Source organism: Clupea harengus, chromosome 6 (genome assembly GCF_900700415.2).
Source record: "Clupea harengus chromosome 6, Ch_v2.0.2, whole genome shotgun sequence".
Classification (NCBI taxonomy): domain Eukaryota; kingdom Metazoa; phylum Chordata; class Actinopteri; order Clupeiformes; family Clupeidae; genus Clupea; species Clupea harengus.
The window spans coordinates 3911869-3926912 of NC_045157.1; the positions used below are offsets into that span (position 1 = coordinate 3911869).

Below are 15044 nucleotides of genomic sequence, written 5' to 3' on the forward strand. Positions count from 1 at the left end.
TTATGTAGAGTTCTAAAACCAATTTATCCTTGAAAGGCATACATGTAATAACACTTGCGTGAAACCAGGTGTGTTTAGGCACCCAGTGTCTGTAGGCACCACAGAGAACTTACAACAGAACAAGTTTGTGAAAATACTTTTAAACTCAGCAAATATTTAAAAGGGATAATTTATCCTATCACTAAGATTATCTTTAAGGCAAAACAGGCAGTACATGCACTTCAACAGAAACTCTAAAGTAACTTTAAAAAAACGCAATATGTAACCTTAAAACACGCGTGTCAGATGGAATGTAGTTCTCTGCTTGTCCTTGAGTGATGCTATCCTTCCTGTTAAGAAACTGACTGTAAGGTGTGGAAGCCGCTTCACTGATACAGATATTTCCCTTCAGTCTACGTGCCACAGAGAAGTCAGTGTTTACTTCAGATACGGCTCAGGTGGCCTGGTCTGCTGAACTTCTTTTGAGAGAGCAAGCAGGCAGGCGTACAGTTTGTGCCAACTGTTCAGCAGAGATGTGTACTTACAGGATATCCTCGAGAACAAAACATAGAAGTTGAGATCAAAACAACATTGGTTAACAGCATAACATACTCATTAATGGTTCATCAGTACTGGTGTCTAACTTCAAATTGGATACAAAAAGAGACACTACGAAAAAAAAGAAAAACATTTTCATTTCAAACCTGTCCTCTGTATTTACAGTAGCAGAAACGTGGACATAAATGTGAAAGAAAAGTGGTTGTTTTTTTTCTTTCATAGCTTTAATGACCTCACCCTTTTTGTATGTGTTCTACGAGCATGCCTATCTCACTACAGACCACAAAACTCACATCTGTAAGATTGAAGAGGGAGAAGGAGGATCAGGGTGAGGCTTTATCACCGATGGTTCCTGATATGAGCAAACTTCTAGCTATCACTGAACCTAATTATTAATCCACTAAGCCAACATCACTTGTAATGCCCACTGTAGTAACTGGTGGAGCTGCGGAGGGAGTAAAGTCCTTGGGCATATGGGCAGGGAGTGCCACGGTCTGGCACATCACCATTGAAGGGCTCCTGTACGTGGCAAGATGACGTGACAATCAATGCATGAAATCAGTCTCTACTCTAGCTTATGTGAGACCAAAGTCTACTCTTCCTAACTATCTTGGTGACTGGTCTTTGTTTAGTATTCATGGCGGGTACATGACCTAGCTGTACACCCTATTAAACGCAAGGCAAAAACACATATCAGTCAGGGATATCATCTTTGAATATGCCTGTCTTATTTTATTGTAGTATTTAGCTTAAGACCAGAACACAAATGTGCTCCACCATGGCCTTCACACCCAGGAACCTTGGAGCTCAGGCAATGCAAAATTATTTGTGCGACACAAGTAACAATTCAAAGAATACACTATTTCTCAGGAGGGGACGATTTTGGGGCAATGGTGCGGTAGCCCGGTGGCTTTGGCTTAGCTACCCTGGTAGTCCGTCTGAGGGGCTTCACGACAGGGGCTTGCAAAGTAGTGTGTGGTTTTTGGAGAGCAGGGCTATGCCCTACAGCCCTCAGAACACTCCCCGACCCTGCCTTTGCAAACTGCAAGACGACAGCATCTCCTGCACCTGCTGAGGCACGCTTCAGCGAGATGGATGAGGTTGATGCTGCCACCTCAGTGCTCCGTGTGGTCCCGTTGACCTCTTTTTCGACTGTTAGCGCGTTAGAACCAGAAGCAAACCTGGAAATCCCAACCACCTTCATGACTTTGGGAGTGATGGGCCAAGTGAAGCCCAGGATTTGGTTAGCACCCAAGCCTTTACTTACGCTGGGTTCATCCACGGCCCCTCTTGTCTCACAGATGATGATGTTACTGCTGCTACGGAGTAATTTGTCAGGTGGCTGGCTGGTAGTGTGACGCTCCTCACTACAGCCTGTGGTCTTGAGTTCTCCATCAGCAGCTGCCTCATTCATAAAGTCGTCCTCCGTGTCGGTCTGGACTGTGGACTCTGCTGTCTCCGATCTTGTTGGTGAAGAGATGTCGCTTTCATGTTTCACCTCTATGATCGCTGTCTCCTCATCTTCATCTTTAAGAATGAATCCATTGGCTTCCCCAGTCTGCACCCCTGCTTCAAGATCATGGCTGTCTGCCTGAGGCGACGGTGACATCTCATACTCGTACTCATACACCTCTGAGGCAGGGCTCAGGGCAGGCACAGGAGATTCAGCAGAGGCCACTGCCACAGACTTGACAGTTTTAGCGCCACCACTAAACTTCCGGCGTTTGTTTGCAGGAGACTTGAGCCGACGCCGTTTGTGGCCCTGCCGCTGTTTGCTCTCCTGAGCCGGCTCCCACTGCTCGTCATCCTCACTGCTGCTGTTGGCTGCCTCCTCCTCCTGGTGGCTAGGTTGCGATGTGGCAGTGTGACCGCCGGAGAGTGATGTGTGCAAGGGGTTTGAAGAGAGCTTTTCTTTGCAGACTTTGACCACTGCATTAAGGTGCAGGTGTGAAGCCGCCAGCAGCAAGTCAGTGATTTGGGACATGTCCAGCTGGAGTTTGGAGGAGTACATCATATCCAGCAGTGTCGAGAATGCCTCAGGGGTCACCACCTCTGAATCTAGCTGTAGGAGTCTCATGTTTCCATCAGGGCCTGCAACATACTGTTGGACATCACAAGTGTCTGAGTTGCAGAATAGAGAGCGGAAGTGGGAACTACAAGCTGCCAGTACGGAGCGGTGTGCGCTGAAGTACTGGTTTCCCACGGCAATGATGCAATCACACAGACGATTTTGAGTGCGCTGGTTATTCAGCTCCTGAAAAATCTTCTGGAAGTGACCAGGAAACTCCACGAACCTGTATGGTAGAAAAGACATGGATGCATGAATTGAATTCCAATGCTAAAATGGCTGTAGCAAACTTTGCAATAATAAACTGACTGAAGCTGCAATTCAACTTTCCTCTCTGTAAAGCACTTTGTCCAGTGCACCGTTTGGGTGATCAGCCAGTTTTAGTTTTGGAATGGTGATATTGGTTATTGTACATTTGGGACATTCAGATTGTATTGATAGTAGTGGGTATGGAAGAATAGCAAGCCAAGACAAGTCTGATGCTGTGCTTGACACAACCAGTCAGCCCCCCCAGGATTTTGCGGGCCTTTTTTGAGATAGTTGCGGCCTAAAATTCCTGATTTCGCCGGAGCTTTTCCAAAAAATTGCGATGAAAGTTGCGGTGTTTTTTAGGAGTTTGTTGCAATAAAATTACGGGAGCAAGAGAAAGTTGAGATAAAAAGTTGCGAATTTCCCTTTTTGTAATTATAATTGAGATAATTTGTTGAAGAATAAGTCATTAATGAACAAACATAAATTAATGAACAAAACCACTGAGAAATGGTCCTCTAAACAAAAGATTACCAGGACTACAGAAATATAGCAAAATAGGCTTTACTTATCCACAACGAAGTGCACCTGTTGGTATTACAAAAGGACCATCAGTAAGACTGAATAAAATGTTATGAATGTCTCAGCCTTCACATATGATGAAAAAAGAAAAATCACAGTTCAAAATTTAAAGTGCACAGAACCTCACAGCAAAATTAAGCATAATTTATTCTGAGGACGCCTAAGCAATGCAAAATCAAGTACTCTTTTTTGTATCCATTATTGTCTTGAATACATAAAGTGCACAGTCCTTCACTCAAACACAACACACCTTCAGTAACAGTATACATAACTTTTTTAACGATACAAAACTATTTCATTTAGTTGGGTAGATAAGCGAAATAAGATTCTTTCAGCGCTCGCAATTTACCTGGATGCAACAGCCTGTGTCACTGTGATCTGTCTCGTCCTCGTCTGACGTCCTGCCTGCCTTTCTGCCGTTTTCTTTCTATGTTTTGCGGTGGTAAAGTGCTTATCAATAGACGATTTCCTCTTATGTTCGACCACAATGTTACATGCCGTGCAAAATAGTTTCCCTCCGCTTTCGTGTAGAATGCCAGGGTACTTCTTTTCGCGATCTTTTGCTGTTATTTTGGTGGGCAAATGTGAGGAATTGGACTCAAACATGTCTGCTGCAGCTCTCGAACCAGGCTGAAGGGAGGGGGTTGTGGGAGACGACGATGATTGGTAAAATTTGCGGGAAAGTTGCGGTGATTGGTTAAGATTGCAACAACACGCGGAATTCACGGGGATTGTTAAGAGTTGCGATCGCAACCGTAGACGTCTATGATCACAACATCCTGGGGGGTGTGTCCAGTAGTTTAAATGAACTCTGAAGTCAGTAATTCACATGATTGCTCAGGTGGTAGGTTTTAGATATTGTAAGGTTGGCAACGAGATTTAGACACATTTAAAATAGCTTTATCAAAACAGCAAAAAGAATTAGGTCTACAATAAAAGGCTATGGAACAAGAAAACAACAAATAGGCCTACATAATCCAGGTAATAACAGTGTTATAGGCTAATGGTGTGAATAGGCATACAGTTATAGGAAATAATAATAATTATGCTTATATCTCAGGGTAACAGCCCCAACATGATGCAGAAGGACAAACATCTCATCTCCCTATAACCATCTGCCATGCTGTACATAGTTTATGCTGTATAACTTGTGTTTTGTGTTTGAAGGTGGCGACAAATGACATGACAGATGACAAATATTTCCTCTAAAAAATAAGAATTTAGTAGTTTTGCCAGTTTCTTACTACCGGCATTTCAAAAGTGTAATGTTGTAAACACCATAGGAAGTGACCTACAAGATCCTTTGGGCAATGACACTGCAACCAATGAAGTCAACATATGTGATGTGATGTGATGACATATTCCTAAAAATGCTATTTTACGAATTGAACACATCAAGCAGATGGCCCCCCCCTAATTTGCTACTGTCCTGCTTAAGGTTTCTTCCTGATTAACAGGGAGTTTGTCCTTGCCCCTGTCACCATTGTGCTTGCTCTATGGGGGTTCAGGTCCTGGGCTCTGTAAAGCGTCTTGAGACAATTGTATTGTTTTGGTGCTATATGAATAAAATTACATTTTTTGTTGTCAGTTCCTGTCAAACATTAATCAATATGACAATGAATTGGTAAAAAAAAAACATTGTTTCAGTATCCTGATCTGTTACATTTCTATGGCTTACCGGTGTCCATTGACAGAGATGATCTCTCGTGATTCATGACCAACATCAGGCGGGCGATGAACTTTTGTCCCTCGCAAACAATAGTTGGTGTATATCTGTTCAGTTCCAGCCTCTCTGCATATCCGTGGAAGCATTGAGGCAAGGTGATTGACCCCAAGGGGACTTGTGATGTACCATACTGTGTCTCTTTCAGAGGCAGTCTTTTTGGGATGTAAATAAAAGGCTGGTGCATTGGGTGGCATCTTGCGGAGGTATTTCTCTAGTGATGCAACTGGACACAGTTTGTCTCCTGGCCTGGCAAACATACGCCCCCGATTGTTCTCACAATCCTTTTCCGCTATGTCTTTATGGTTTTTCGTTACATCGCTGGATGTCAGTGTGCAGTATTTTCTCCCAATTTCGTCTCTTTTAAATACAAACGAGTCTTTCGTTAGTGTTCTATTGCCTTCTCTACCCAAGCGTCCGAAATGAAGTTGAATGTCAAACCACACTTTATTTAGGAGGCCTCTAGGGTGGCTGGGTTTACATGCATGAGATTCCCTTATGATTTTCAAATCTGAGGGTGAGACTGACGTAGGGTGACTTGTCTTGTCTTTACCGTCCCGTCTCATTGTTTTTATGAGTCCGAGAAATACATTATTTGCAGATTTGAAGTCGGAGTCTTTCATTATACACCACGAACGGTTCAGTGGAGGTTCATTAAGATACCTGTTGAGTCCTGTGCGCAGTCCCAGATAGCTGCTAATGCTGTAGGATTCACCTTTTGCGTTGCGAATAGAGCCATAAAACTGTCGCAATATCAGATTCAGCTCGTCCTTTGAAACATTTGCAAAGTTCACTTTAATTTCTTGTTGTTCCAACCAATCTGTTAAGCACTTCACAGCCCATCGTGTTTGTCGCCATGTACTTTCTTCATTTCTAGCTAATTCCAGTTTGTGTAGTTCTTCCTCTGTCACAACTGCAGACCGAAAAGTTGACTTCATGCCAGCAAGTGCAACAGTATTTGACCTCGGTCTATCAATTTCAGACTCTTCATCTGTGTCTGAACTTAAGTCCACGTCAAATGCATCCATTTCTGTATTTTCTATATTCATCGGAACAATGTTTGATGGCCACAACGATCAGGCGATTCCTGTTGCTTGGGTAAGTTAACGATACTGAATACCCAGATAGTCAGTGGTGTGATACAAGCTACAAATATAACAATACACGACCGTTTTCAAAGTAAGCTAAACTTTGGTTGCTAATGTAAACATTAGGTTGGTCCTGAGATACCAGTTGCTCAACCATGCCACTTGTTGCTAGGCAGCACAAGGGGAGCTATGAAATAGCCAACTAATCATTGGGGAAATAATCGTTGTAATTGGACAAACTAGCTAGCTAACAACGCAGACTATTATCACAAAGACAATAAACTCGGTGTAAAAGGTGACATACAAGTACAATTTAGGTCTAAGGACTGGAGGATGTGGAACTAGTGGTGTAACATCGATAGCTAACGTTAATTTAGCTATCTAGCTATCTGACAATAGTTAGCTAAATAGTACATTAATGTAGCTATGGTTAGCTAGTTTGACACTAGAGGATGAGTCGACTGTTACCTAATAGAACGTATTTATAGCTGGCTAAGCTATTTCAGCAAATTCTAGATTACAATCGTTAATAATCCTTTTCTTGAGAGTAACAACACAAGCGGGCAACTCACATCAATGGTTCTTTTCCCATACTGCCTGCGCAGTGCGCACGCTGAAAGCTGAGCTAAGGTAAAGTTATGTCAGCTTTTTTCCCCTAGCAAATGTTAACAAGCTAGGATGTCTAAAGTTAGTCAATCAACGCCATCAACTTGCCACAATGTTACCTGCAGAATATGTCTCAAAAGCGTGTGCAAGTTTATACAAATAGGCATACATACATCGAACATAGTTCGCAAGCAGTGTTAGTGTTATGGCCTATCAGAGGGGACCAAAATACTGAAGCACTTTAACGTGAGCTGTTTCTAGTGAAATATCGCCATCATGTGTACTGGAGTCTGGAGGCTCAGGTCATTATTTTCATTGTGAGCACCATTTATGGAGGCTGTATCTTTGTAAACCTCAGCCATAGTTGCCACTTCACTAATTTTGGTTCACGTATGCACTTAACCATCATGCTGTATTGTATTCCAAATGCATGTCACACAGTGGATACATATGGAAACCAATCCATATCTCATAGTGAAACGATCATGACCTAACATTACCCTCATTTCATCACCTGGTCTCCACCTAGGATTAGCTTTTTTTAGAGTTTAAAGTGGAATTAATAAATAAATAGTAATGGCATGTCTAGTTATGCCAGTTAAGCCTCACTGCTAGGAGGAGAAGCAAGCTGGTAATCAGGTGGTAGACAGGTGACACTGCATGTTTAATGTCTAACTCTGTATTTTAGAGTTTGTATGCATTTATTTGAGATTAACTCACAGGACAGAGCCCACAGGCTACATCTTATCTTGATCATGAAATACTTCTAACTGAAAACAGCTGCTGGTAAGAGTCAACATGCAGTGCTATTCTTATGTTCCACAAATGTATTGCTCTGGCCACTAGACCAGCCCATCTTCTCACACCGCCACAGTAAAGACATTCTCTTTCTTTGAGCTTACAGAAACAAAATCGCTCATTGAAGTAGTGTGAATAACTGTTTGGTGAACATTTTGAGTAATTACAGCATTTCAAAATAAAATTACATTCTGTAGCTTACACAAAATAAAAAAAGGCAAAATAACCAACAGTATTCACATCACACATACAGTTAGTTCAGATAGAGGGTGGTTTGATGTCCCATGAATAAGGTCTGAAGAATCAGCAAATCTTTTGTATGCAGGATCTTGACCGCAGTTGTTTTGCAAGTGATTCTGGCTTCAGTGGAGTCCAAACATGGGGCAAAGGGCCACTTCATATGCTGTCCAGTTTCTTTAGAACATAAGGCGCTGAAGAAAGACAACAAATATAAACAATTACAAAAGGTTACACTCAGTCAAGAATGTTGATTGCACTGTTCTCCAAACTCATAGTCAATGTTTGTTTAATCAGTCCTGATCTAGCTTATCTGATTTATGACAATGTTCCAAGTGTGGACAGAGAGAAGGGGAGACATATTTAAAAGTGTCTTTCAGTGGGTGTTGGACGAGTTTTGTAGTATATTAAGTTATGATGACAAATAAATGGAGGTCAGGGGTAAGACAGCAAGATGGAAAATCTAGGAGTTATAATCATAACAGCAAGTCTTCAGAGTTAAAATCTTACAAGTGTAACAGTATTGTATGATTCCTGAAGCATGTCTCTGGGCAATCTTTGGATGGTGATATGTCAAAGAGCTTGTTTCATTTTTGCAGGTTTCCGACCTTACAACTATATAGTAAATAGTATTTACCTGGTGGGAAAGACAGGTGTAATTATTTTGTCTGTCACGTGAACATATCCAATCAAATGGATTTACAGACCATACGAAAACTAGCTACCTACAAACATACCTGAAAAACAGTAAGAACCTGAGACAAACATACCCTGTGTCTCCTATTGATTAAGTTAAAGGGAAGATGCTGCTGCACTATACTGAATCTTAGGACAGCCCTATCCCCCATAGTCTAAAACTGAGTCAAGGGGCACCACTGCACCCATCTAGACCTGCGGCTAGGTGAGAATCACTACAATCAGTGGGTGTGTTTTCTACGCGTGCAACTTTGTCCTTTATAGTCAGACTATGAACGAAGGAACGCGTGTTTGTACATTAAGACTATTAGTTTGGGTGTGAAATTAAATCAGTGATCCACTAATAGAGGGAATTACATGGACAACAACAAAAAAAAGTTGGTTTATTATGTACATCTGCTAGTGCGTTTTGGTTTTCCGTAGCAGGAGCCTCAATAATCCTTTTTTTAAACGCATAGCAAACTCAATGGCTGCCTGCAGAGGGAGACCCACCGCACCGACAAGGCTAAGTAGTATAGCTAGATATGCTAGCTAATTAGCTAGTGACAGCCATCGCAGCTATTTAAATCCTACTGCTCAATGGAAATTTCGCATTTCATTAGTCAAAACACTTCGTATTCCCTCTACCACTTACGAAACTATGCTGTTCCAAACCTATACAGACGAGTTAACACCTTTCACTGTGCACGTCTAGTACAAGAGGAGGAAGCACCGGTAGCCAATTCAATTGGCAGAAAATCAGTCATCGGTGATACTTACTGACTCTGAGAAGAGCGACGTATAGCAAAAAGTTCCTCACGGACGCAATGACATCCTCCCTCATTTTCTTTTTCATCTCCTCTGGGTCCATTTTAGGACCAAGACCCTCAAGTTTAAACATCTTGGACTAGGTGTAGATGAATTATCCTTGACCTAGCTAGCAGAACCTGCAGTGACTTTACCATGTGAGCCTTAACGGAAATACGTCATGAAGTGTAGTTTTATTTTTTTTCTAGCTTCAAGGCAGTCATGGCATACTAGCAGTTGCCAGTGTGGATTAAGTCAGTTTATCTAATATAATTTTCGTCTAGGACCATACAAGACGGGCATTGTAAAATATTAGAAATATACATATAATACGTAACCTGCATTTGTGCTGACTTTTAAAATAATGCCGCTGTTTGTGGCTATTATAGTCCAGGCAATATAGAGGCGCTCTACGTTGTCATGAACAAATGTTTTGATTTTCGCTCTCTTTAGGTTAACTTTCACAGTGCCGTTGAAATCAGTGGGCGCAATAACTAATTATGTGACAAGGTAATTCGCCCGGTTTACTGCAGACTGCGCCATTATAATTTTATAAAGGGCTATTTGCCATCAGTGCTTTCCTATATGCTTCAGATTGCCAGCATTTCCCAACGCGCTGCACTCAAGAGACGCTAGCTAGATTTAATTAAAATCCAATAGTTCATGTCTGCGAGCTAGCTTCTTAAGTGGTGCACTTGACCTAAGTGATGTTTCTCTGTAAAGATTCGATGGCCTTGGCTCTTGCTTAGCTATCTTGAAATATATTCATCTGTTCTGAATCCATTTTGTTGTATTATTGTTGTAACTGAAGCAATGGAGCTCTCCAATGGGCTTTTCTCCTCCGAGAGCCTCAATGGACTTCTCCAGCAGAAATGGAGAAATGGACAGGGTGATGCCTCTTCTACATATTTATCTAATAAACGTAAGCGAGATGATGTGGGACAGGAAAATAACGGTGTACATAATGGAAATACAGAACTCAGAAACTCCCTTTTTCCAGAACCCTCTAGAAAGAACAGTAAGTTGGATATTTTTGCTCATTTGGCAACCTCTCACAGCTGCGTTGTTTCCCACCCCTTTAATCCTTTTGGTACACAGCTTGTGCGTGATTGTCCTTGTCCTGATTCTCACAGTGAAAATGGAAAGGCTAGATCTTCGACAACTTATCAAGTGAACTTGAGGCATGCTGCAGGTGTATGCATGTCCCTGTAACTTGATAGTGTACAGCTCTTTGGTGTAAAATGACTTAAGATTTTCTTTGATGCTTAAATACATATACCTTTTTCCATTGCAGGACCTTTTATCCATATCAGCGGACAGAAAGGAGTGTTCTTCTCTGAACGCTGGGAACCTAACGGCAGCACATTGTACCTTCCCGTCAACGGTAGTCTTCTGACAAACATTGACAAGTATGACCAGATAAGCTTTGAGCAAGGTCTGTTCTTCATTGGAGATTTATCTGGTGCATTTCAACAGAAGGCTCAAGGTACTGGGAAAGCATATGCAGTGTTGTGTTTTCTAATCCAACAAGTTACCTTTACAGATTGTGATCACCAATTTCCAGAGATGAGCTGAAGTGCTGATAGGCCACTGACCACAGACACACCTAGCACTGAGAGGCTTAGGCCTGCATAATCTTCCCATTTATGATGAGTCTGTTTTTGGCCCTTTGCACAGTATATTAGAATACTTGTAGCATGTAACACTCTCTGCACTTGGCGCTCTCTTTACTTACTAAATGGAGAGAGGATAACAATATGGATATACAGATATCTGTATACAGGTACTTCACGTCTAACATCTAGGTGCAAAACTAAAATGAAATTTCAAAATCTTTCCTGATGAACATTATTTCTGTGTCAGGTCAAGCTATCCACTGCTGGAGATACAGTGAACAGGAGAGGAAACTATTCATCGCACTCTCCTACTTCTTCACCGATCAGCAAGTGAGTATAACAGGTGAATGATGTAATACGATGTAAGTACCTTGAGGATCAAGCATGCATAAACACGGTGCAAACTCTCTTATCCCCTTGGCAGGCCTTCCAGGATGTAGTCACTTCTCTGGGTTGCCTATGATAGGATGAGGAGGAACATCTGGACCCTCTGTTTGGAGCAGAATCAGACAAAATGTCACTAGTAACCTTTCCAACCACTTTTTCATAGATGTAATACCAAAGTGCAGAAGCACAGACATTGTTGAAGGCATGTAAATACTGTGAAGTTGTTCATGGAAAACTGTTTCTATTCTGTGGTCAGCTGCTGCTGTGAATGTGTAAAAGACTTGTAGCTAAGTGCCTACAAACATAAACAATGAAGACCACGAAATATGTTGGTGGAGACAGACCATCCACGTTAGTCTGAGTACATTTTAAGATAGGAGTGTATCTTAAAATTCTAGGACCAATTACTAGTAAGCCAACCAAATTTGGTAGACATTACCAAGATAATCAGGCATTTTTGTGATTTGCAGCTTGAATTTGACCAACTAAAAGACCAAATTCTTTAGATGCACTTCCATGTTGAAATCAAATCCAGGCGTTCTGTTACCCTGGACTGGTTTTGTACGCCGTGTTTCCTTACACAAGCAAAAATGTTTTTAATCTTCAACCCTTTTAAACAAGTTGAAGATGAAGGCTCACAAAAATCAGATGTTGAATTGATTTGGGCACACTGAAGTATTTACCCAGTGTAGGCAAGCTGACAGATGCTCAATGACTGTAGGAATGGCAAATTGTAATAGTTCTAATGCTTATCAACACAAAGCTCTCTGTTGTACACGTTTCTCCTTTTCAACTGATAATGCATACATGTTTTATCATATATCGCCATCCATATTTGCTATGAATAGATGTTTACAGCCTTTTACCATTTCACCTGTTAGCCTGATAGTTGGAATCCAGTTTGTCTTGCAATATTGTATAGGTTAATATAAAGTATACACAGTATACTGCAAATGTGGCATATGACCCTTAGGGAAACTAGGACGATGAAGCCCAGTACACTGTTAAAACTATGGATGGTGAGAGGGATCAAGCCTCTTTTCTCTTATCAAAGCCAAAATGGACCTCTCTAGCCTTCTTAAGCTTCTGAAGACTTATTTGTTACAGTTAAGGCCCTGTCTCAAGGACATTAAAGAGAGCTTTGAAATATTACTTTTTTTTGGCATGATTCATGCAAAACGTGTAGTTTTTCTAATAAAAACATGTGTTATTATTAATCCAAATAAATACATTTGGATTAAAACATTTTGGTCAAAATACACCGTAATCCAACTATCCTTTGCCATCTTGAAGGATTCTATCAAATTACAGAATTTCTACTGCAATATTTTGTGAATGCCCTTTATATCTGTGTCTTAAATGCATTCGTTACAGATTGCACCACTCCATCCTAGCCTGAGGTAAACCCAGGCATCATTCCAATCCCCCTAACTACCTGTTTAGATGTTTAAAAAAAAAAAAAAAAAAAACATTTTTTATTGTGTCTTTATTTTATAGAACCTGAGGATGTTGTTCTTTGTACAAATGGGTGCAGTCAATAAAGGTCTAAATCAGTTGTCATGGTCTTTAGGGCACTGAAGTAACACATGAATGAATAACCCTGGGCAGCATCACCTGCAGTATGGGTGGATTGTGCATTTGCAGAAACTGGACTGTTTCAAAGAACACAATAACTTTCTGTAGTTTGTGTTGTTATTGTTATTTGTATTATTGTGATTATTTTGTAGTCGTGCCTTTGTGTATATTAAAGTGTTCTCTGTTTTGTACCAATAGTCTTCAGTAAACTTTCAACAAAAACCTTGCTTGTATAATTGTCTTAATTACACAGAGATTAATTATTATTAAGTACTCACATGACTAATTAGGATATGGGAAGCACTGGATTAAATTAGCCACAGAATTGTTGTCTTATAAACCCGGAGACCCCTGTATGGTGATCACTCAGACGCCACAAATTGAGACACAATTTCAAGAGTTAATAAACTCATTTTCATCTAATGCTTCAGCGCTGATCCCGCCGACAGACATTATTTCAGAGTCATTTCATTCCATTATGCTGATGCTTAGACATTCTAGACTACTTAAGCAGAACTGACAAGGCGGTTTGTCACCGCTGTCATTTGTCTTACCGTCTGTGAGGAGGTTGCATCGTCCTTTCATGTTGTTTTAATATGAACTAGAGGGACACTTCAAAGCTCTGATCAGAGTAATTTGGGGGTCATGTCAGGCTTTTACGTAGATATCTTAGTAGTTCATTTGGCACGAAACTGAACAGACCTGCTGAATTATGATTAATGAGTTTTTAAAAGCAACAGGTCTACCTGCAGTGAGCTCCTTTAATACCCTTAAAGGACACCCATCTGTTCAGTCCTTTGGCAAGAAGTCTGCTGCAGTCCCGGTGATACTTAAAAACCTTTTAGAAAATCTTTAGTGCTTTTCATTTTTTAACCAATTACCTTCTGAGCCGCTAAAAAAATACTGATGTTTCCAAAGAGATGAAGTGCACAAATCATTCAGTCTTATCGTGACCAGTTCATCATCAAGTACCTAAGCACCAGGGGGCAGCAGTGTATAAGAAACAAATGAGAAGCCTCCAAGCATGTGTGGGCTCTTCGCTGATCAAAATGGAGTCGGTGCTCATCGTTAATGTCTACGGTTGATGTTTGCTAGTTAGTCATTCATAGGGCTTCACACTGTGGAAGTGAACACTGAAGAAACAACCCAATACATCTGAAATGAACTGATTTTATGATTCTCAGATTGCACGCTTGGACTGATGGAGTGTTAACCTCTGGCTCATCAGGGGATGTCTGACATCCTATTAGCCTCCTGTGAGGGTGCAGGAATGACTTCCTCTCACAGATTATCAGGAAGTGAAATCAGCACCCCGCTGCCAAGCGGATTCAGGGCGCTCCTCCTAAGAGGTGGACTCCTGATTAATGGCGGCTTCGGAGGTTAGGCCCGGCTGCTGACGGGTACGGAGTGGGGATGCTGCGCTGGGAGAATGAGCTCTTCATCTTCCTCTTCCTCTCCCTGTGCCTGGCTTAGAGATGGAATTGGCATGCCCCTCAGCAGCAGCAGTGCACCCTGAGGTAGTGTGTGTGTGTGTGTGTGTGTGTGTGTGTGTGTGTGTGTGTGTGTGTGTGTGTGTGTGTTTGAGTGTGTGTAGCAGTGGGCCTACCCACCAGAGCGGGGAGAGGTGAAGAAACCTGCTTTCTAAATACAAAAACAGTGACCTGCTTTTTTTAAGGTCTTATTTAAGCGCAAGGAGGGTGAAGGGAGACCTGGAATGGGGACTTCACGCTTGGTCGGATGTCTTACTTTACTGGTGACCTCCTTGGCCGAGACACAAGCCAAGAGCCCAGTTAACCTTAAAGCATATCTCCATCTATGTGTACTCCAACTCATTAATACTGCACAGTGCTTTATATTGCATGCATGCGGAACTGAAACAAATCACACACCACTGCACATTCCTGCAGATGCGACCCCGTGCGTAGTATACTTGACATGCTGAAGGTATAGATCCGGCTGTGGAAAGAAACATTTACCTTGAACTAAATACAATTCTCTAAAAAAGAGAAGCCTAAAGATGAGGTACGTGGGCATTGGGGTCGGTTTATTTAGTCAGCAATCCTGACTCAGGATTGTTTGTCAAAGGGGTCACTGAT

General features: G+C 41.5%; 2 protein-coding genes across 3 annotated transcripts; one reads left to right on the forward strand and one right to left on the reverse strand.

Moving 5' to 3' along the window:
- Positions 1–123: 123 nt before the first annotated feature.
- On the reverse strand, positions 124–9573 carry tomm5 (translocase of outer mitochondrial membrane 5 homolog (yeast)). 2 transcript variants are annotated; one of them, XM_012837310.3, is made up of 3 exons: positions 9344–9543; positions 5115–8082; positions 124–2831 (listed from the first exon to the last, which is right to left on the reverse strand). In XM_012837310.3, the coding sequence occupies exons 2-3, from the start codon at positions 6206–6208 to the stop codon at positions 1397–1399; spliced, it is 2529 nt and encodes an 842-aa protein (XP_012692764.2). In that variant the 5' UTR covers positions 6209–8082; positions 9344–9543; the 3' UTR covers positions 124–1396. The 2 variants fall into 2 exon arrangements, with proteins under 2 accessions (XP_012692764.2, XP_031424660.1); XM_031568800.1 differs by lacking the exon at positions 124–2831 and having other exon boundaries at positions 7517–8082; positions 9344–9573.
- Positions 9574–9867: 294 nt separating this feature from the next.
- Positions 9868–11602, forward strand: si:dkey-109l4.3 (uncharacterized protein LOC559137 homolog). Its single transcript, XM_042707994.1, has 4 exons — positions 9868–10388; positions 10665–10856; positions 11234–11316; positions 11411–11602. The coding sequence occupies exons 1-4, from the start codon at positions 10184–10186 to the stop codon at positions 11447–11449; spliced, it is 519 nt and encodes a 172-aa protein (XP_042563928.1). The 5' UTR covers positions 9868–10183; the 3' UTR covers positions 11450–11602.
- Positions 11603–15044: the final 3442 nt, after the last annotated feature.